This window comes from Phaethon lepturus, unplaced genomic scaffold (genome assembly GCF_000687285.1).
Source record: "Phaethon lepturus isolate BGI_N335 unplaced genomic scaffold, ASM68728v1 scaffold44357, whole genome shotgun sequence".
Taxonomy (NCBI): Eukaryota; Metazoa; Chordata; class Aves; order Phaethontiformes; family Phaethontidae; genus Phaethon; species Phaethon lepturus.
The window spans coordinates 1,074-7,470 of NW_010553385.1; the positions used below are offsets into that span (position 1 = coordinate 1,074).

The window sequence follows — 6,397 nt, forward strand, 5'->3', positions numbered from 1 at the left end:
CTAATGTATGACATGTTGCTGACTGCTTAGATGTATTGTGTTTGGATGATGGGCCAGAATAAGATACGCAGTAGCAAATGCTATTGCTACAGCCGTTTAAAGATGTGGACTAGTTTTCTGATAAGGTGTTTAGCTGTGTAAAGCAAGCTTCTGCATGTCAGCTCATATTGCAAGAGAAAGAGGGAAAGAAGGCATTTAAAACATGGAAAACATGAAAAAGGAAAGGTCTATCCCACTGATGCTCCATGGGAGTTCGTAATTGAGAATTTTGTGGGGCTTCCAAGCTCAGAACATTTTGTGTGAGAAAGGGGCAGGGGAAAGACTAGTTTCACATTTAAAAATTCTTAGAGGGATCGAATAAGCTAAATGGGTCCAGTATGGCACTTCTGTAATTTGTTTTGGCTGACTCCATTCTTAAAAGCTCAGAAAAGATTAACTGATTTGACATCATTATAGGATTTATTCTGTGGGGGAAAAAAACAAAAACAAAACCAGGCAACTAGTATGTCTAATTTTATGACTCAGAGATAATAGTCTCTGTACAGAGCATTGAACCTTAAGGCTGTCCCTTATGAACTAGATGTTAATAGTGATGTGGCATAGCTGTTCCTACCAGCAGCAATGCAGAGACATGCAAAAAGAGAAGATTTTCAGATTTTTTCCAAAGCTTTATAGAAAACCCTATTGAAGTACAGTCTTTCATGTTACATTCTTTGGTCTTTGCAAACCTCTCTGTTGTAATCCTAAGCCAGATACGTTGAGGGGGCAAGGAGCTGGATGGCTTATGGAAGAAGCATGTAGGACGGCTGCTCTAGGACTTCGTATCTGAAAAGTCTTGTCATCTGTGACTGTCAGATGAGACTGTCATTCTGGTCCATGTGGCAGCAGGGTCTACTTGCTGTGAATTTGTGATTTTTCAGTTTGTGATCAGGGGAATAACACTTTATAGTTACACAGATGCCAACTTTTAGAAATCTTCTTGAGGTTGTTTTTGCTGGTGTTATTCATAAAACCTAAACTCACAGTGAAAGGGGTGAACAGGAATTGCTTTTTTCTATTTTCAGTTTTATTTGAAGTATTTTACTTAGTTTTTCCTTATTTGCATGGGTATTTCATGTTGGGGTGGGGAACACATAGGGTAGAAATCACCAGTAAATGAGAAGTCTGAGGAAGTGTAATACTTGATATTATTTTTTATTCCCTTTTACAATGGCTTAGATTTCTAATTAATATATGTTTTAAAAATTAAACAGTTTTACAAGCAGCCTATATGTAATTTTTTTTTAATCTTTTCTCTTTTTCATTGAAGGTGGAGATAAACTACAGTAACTAAAGTAAGATAGCTCTGGCTACTAATTTTGTCGTTAAATTAATTTCAAACCTGTTAATTGTCTTACTGGAAGTGGATTCTTCGAGTCTACCGATATGGCTCTGACTGTTACACTGCTGAATGGTGCCTATTTACGTGGTAGATGCGGCAGGCACAAAGTTTTGCACCCGTTACTTGGACCTCTTCTCAGCGATTTCATGTCAAAATTGTATAGCAGCTACAGGAGGCCAGGGTCACAGCCTGAGAAAAAAAAGTCTTGGCAAAATATTGATTTCAGTTTTAAGAAGGTCATTGATGTGTTAAAGACTCAGCTAAGCATGCTGAGTAAGGAGACCAAAGATTACTTAATAGGACCTGGAGGCTTTCCAATCGATCGATACCTGTTGGAACAGACAAGGGTGTTGTGGGAGTTCCGGAGCCAAGAAGATTTAAATAAATGGGTTATTTCCTCTGATGTAGAGATTGGAGGCAAAAGTGAAGTTTACCTCAAATTGGGTAGGAATAACCAGGCTGCTCTGCTGTATGGAACCCTCAATACGGAAGTACCTCGTGATGGGGAGACCAAATACAGTGGATATTGTAGTATGAGAGCCAAACCACCCATGGTAAGTACAGCTTCACTTTTGCATAGCTTCTCTCATGTAGTCGGAGAGCGTTTTTGTGTAATCCCAGTGACAGCAAGTGGACTGTTGTTTACTGTGGTTGAAACTGTTCATGTCCAGGAGATATTCCTTCAGGGTTGTAATTGCTGCTGTATCCTTGGACCTGGAAGGAACTTAGACTTTCTCTTGGATTTTGTTTTCCTTTCTTAGAAAAGGAATAGTATGTGTTTGATCATTTACTTATGTACAATAGGACATCCACTCATTAAGACAGCCCTGTTTGCAGCCTTCTTGCAAAGGAAGGATCTGTAATGAAACTTTATATCCAAAATTGGTGTGATTAAAATAGGTGTGTGTCTAAATTTGAAGTTAATGGAATGTGTTATAAGGGTAAATTTTCTGGGCTTTAACTTGGCCTATTCATCAAACTTGGTTTAGGTGAATGAGCTCATCTTTTCTCTTACAGGAACAGAAAATAATACTTTGAAATGTACTTTTGAAAGGTCTGACTTGTACTGTATATCAGAAAAAGCAAGACAGAAATCTTTGATAGCTCAGAATTGAGCAAAACAGAACCGTAAATGGATGTGCTTAATATTGATACTGCTTGTTTCATTCTGAATTTTTAAGCACCTTTAAAAGCAAAGGAGCATTTTGACTCTGTGTATAAAATGATTAACTTTTTAGTCTGTTCTGTTGTTTGTGACTTGGCGCAAGTACACGGGTAAAATCTTTTCAGGGCCAGAAACTTGGAGAGCAGAGAATATGAGCAAGCAAAATCAATGGGCAAATGAGAGGCAGATCAACACTGATTAAAATGGTGATGCTGGGTCAGGGGAATGGAACAGTAGGTTGAATCTCACCTAAGTTAAATTCCCAGGCCTGCTACTGACTTGTGCAAATGTGACTCAAACTTTCAGCTTCTCATTCTGAAATAGTGGTGTGTTTCAGTCTATCTTTATAAAGCAGTTTGAAGTCAGAGGGTGAAAACGTAAATACAAGGGCTTTATTTAAGTAAAAAGGCTCAAAACTGGCAAAACCATAAAATCAAGTAGCCACAGACCTTGTATTAATGTATTGATGATCTACTCATCCTGTTACCTGTAAGATGAGTTGGTAGAAGGTAACCGTAATAGTGCTGTAAAATAAAGGGGTAACTTCTGACTTGGTGCTAATTTTGACTTGGTTGAAGCAATTCTGGCCAAGGATAGCCCTGACCCTGCCCCTCCTCGCTCCAAGTGACCTCTGTGTAAGTCTCTGAAGACTCGAGTCTGCCTATGTGCAAATTGCAATACTGTGAATTTTAAGACCTTTGGAAAAAAATGCGGTTGAGAACTAGGCACACTTGTAATCAATGTCATTATGCCCAGTTAATGACAAAAAGTATTGGGAAGCATTAAATGCTTCTACTGCTTAACTCAGTCTTCAATAAAGGAAGTTAACACAGGGGATAAATTATCCCACTTCTTCAGTTTCTTCTAATCACCTCTGAATAATCTAGTGCTGTCCACGGAATATTAAACTTACTGAACTACATAACTACTGATGCATCTCTATAGGGTTTGTGTACTTGCCTGGTAGGGAATTTGGTCCTAGGAAGGAGGCCTGATTTCCGATAGTTAGAGGGTTGTGCTTTATAATTAAAGCATGAGTCCTCAAGAGTGGTGGTACTGCATTTTGTGTGCTCTAATACAGCGCTGAAGGAAATTCAGTGAGATCAACAGCTAGTACGATGAAAGACTAACCCAGTTTTCACTGTCTCACAGTAGATATTACTTGACATAATAATGAGGGCAGTTATCAAAGCAGTAGTGCTCTGTTCTTCATAATGGAAGTTTCCCTTTATTAAGGAGGAATAATTCTATTTATTAATAATTCGTAGGGATCCTTTGCTAGGAAGAAGTATTATGACTGGTCAAACTTCAACAGTCTATATTTACGTGTCCGTGGCGATGGCAGACCTTGGATGGTAAACATTTACACAGACCCTTACTTCTCTCATCAAAAGGATGACCTCTACAACTACTTCATGTTCACCCGAGGAGGCCCATACTGGGAGGAAATAAAGGTGAACTAATGAGTCTTTCAGACTAATGAGGCTGTATCGGGGTCCTGGCCTCTGTGGAAGGGGAATTCTTTCATCTGTTTGTTGCTATTGCTGTCCATTCAACAATGTTTCTGTTGTGTATCCTCATGTAGACATGTGCCTTTGGCTTGGGAGTTCCCAAAATTGTAAATCACTGGATTGTGGGAGGGCACACTGTGCCAATTGTGTTAAAGATTTGATCCACTATACGTTCACCTAAACATCTGCTGTTAGCTATTACCACGGTAATAGAATAGATTCAGCGATTAAAGCTTAGCAGGTGTTGCCAGGAATATGCTCTGTGATAACCATTTTATCTGTAATACAAATGGAGGTAGGCTGGCGTAGGGTTTGTACCCTGTGACAGGATTTGCTTAACCCGCTGACTCGCTGGAGTCGGTCAGAGACTCAAAGGGGTGCTTTGTCATTTATGGCCTTTGAATCTGACACAAAATAATATTTGTAAGAAGTGGGAGTTTTGGCTCTTTTTGGTGAAACATGAGGAACTTTTGTAATTTGCTGATGACAACGGTAAGGGTGTTTGCACATCCTTATGAATTGGCATTCAGTGCTTCCTAATTACCGTTGTCCAATCATAGAAGAACAGCCCGCTGTTTCACAGATGAGGAGTCAGGAGGATGAAAATCAGTGTGGCATTGGTGGCTTGCATGTTTTCCTCTCACCCACACCAGCCAACCTTCCTGTTTCCTATCTCTTATCACAGCCCCTCTTCTTTCTTGCTCCCACTGCGTTCAGAGTAATTTTCACATTATTCTGAACTGCTTTGCTAGAATATTGATGTCTCGGTATGTAAGTTTGCACTATGAAATACACAACTTGGATATACATGGCATGCTTCATTCATCTCTATTTTATGTTGCCATGTTACTGGAAGGAGATATTCTTGATGTAAACAGACACCTTCTTGTGCTGCAGCCTCTCGTGTCCTAACAGGGTAACAAACCTGCACAAGAGCTACAAATGGCTGCCACAGAACAGTGTGGGGCTGGAGCTGGCAGCCAGTGGTTAATGAAAGAGTTAATGTGGCCCATTTCTCTGTGCCAGTTGTATGTACCCAACTAGTGCTGGTAGCAGAGTGTTATTTCATTTACTAAGGCAGGCTTTTTTTTTTTCCCCCTTAAGTTTTTATTTTATGTACTAGTGACACTAAAGTCTGTTTTTGTTTTGTTTCTGTCAGATTCCATTCTCCAAATTCTTTCTCTCCAGTCGGGGAAGAGTCCAGGATGACCAGCATCCTATCTGGTTAGACAAGGCAAGTTTTCTATAGGCTTTATCTGTCTGAAATTTCCTTTAAGATTCTATTGTTATGATATAGACAATTTACAAATCCCTTAATGTTTGTGAATTTGAAACTGAAGGGCCTCTTCTTGTTATAATGCAGTTACTCTTGTGTGCTTGCCTTTGCATTTAAATTATCCTACTTTGTGACAGCAGTGTCAGTTTACTTCAAAGGAGCTCCAGAAATATTTTTAAGAGATCTAGATAACCAAGAAACAACTCATAACTCACTTGGCTTTAAAAAAAAAAAAAAAAAAAATTTTTTTTTGAGGAATGATCAGAGTGACTAAAATCTAAAGTGCCAGTTGGCACAGTACTGCCAAAAATATAATAGTATGTATCATAAACTTCCTTCCTAACAGAATACTGTAAGGGATATCATATAATGAGATTTTATTTGCAGATATACTGTATTAGTGGCCTGGATGGCGAGCAGTAAACTGATGTATTTATAGGCTCTTTTAAGTTTTATTTTTCAGGCTTTCTAGACTAAGTATTAAGTAAATGTGTCAAGTATTTTTTGTTTTATTTGTACAAATAGGTAGACTGAGTCACAGCAGGAGACATGTTGGAAAAAAAATGTTTCTGTATCTGAAAATTTGGGCTTTTTTCTCTTAAATTTCAGTGATGCTCCGGTATGTAATTGAGGGCTGCTTCATATCCAGTGACTACCAAAAGGAAAATAAACAACGTTAGAAATATATATGGGGAGAAACTAAAAGACCCATTACTTGAATCAGTGATAGTCACCTGGAATGTTGCATTTGTTCCTAATTGCCTTAATGGGGAAAAAAATAGGAAAAATTTGAGGACAATTCAGTGATTGGCAAAATGAAAATAATCTGTTTTAAAACAGAAGTAGTTGAGGCTATAGAAAGCAAGTATGAATGATATGAAGGTGAATCAGCTACAAGGAAAAAATATGCTTTATGGAAAAAAGTTGTTATAAAAAGCCTATGTTTAAATACAGACACTGAAGAATTTATCAGGATTTTGAATAGACAGTCATTCAAAATGGTAAATGAAAACCTAAAGTTGTATACGAGGTGTTTAATAATATATATTATATTATTTATATAT

General features: G+C 38.1%; 1 protein-coding gene across 1 annotated transcript; it reads left to right on the forward strand.

The window, feature by feature from the left end:
• Positions 1-1,307: 1,307 nt before the first annotated feature.
• Positions 1,308-5,291, forward strand: NDUFAF1 (NADH dehydrogenase (ubiquinone) complex I, assembly factor 1; the record flags this gene model as incomplete). Its single annotated transcript, XM_010291520.1, has 3 exons — positions 1,308-1,935; positions 3,815-4,000; positions 5,217-5,291. Coding segments are annotated over exons 1-3 (771 nt in total), but the record flags the coding sequence as incomplete, so codon positions are not given.
• Positions 5,292-6,397: the final 1,106 nt, after the last annotated feature.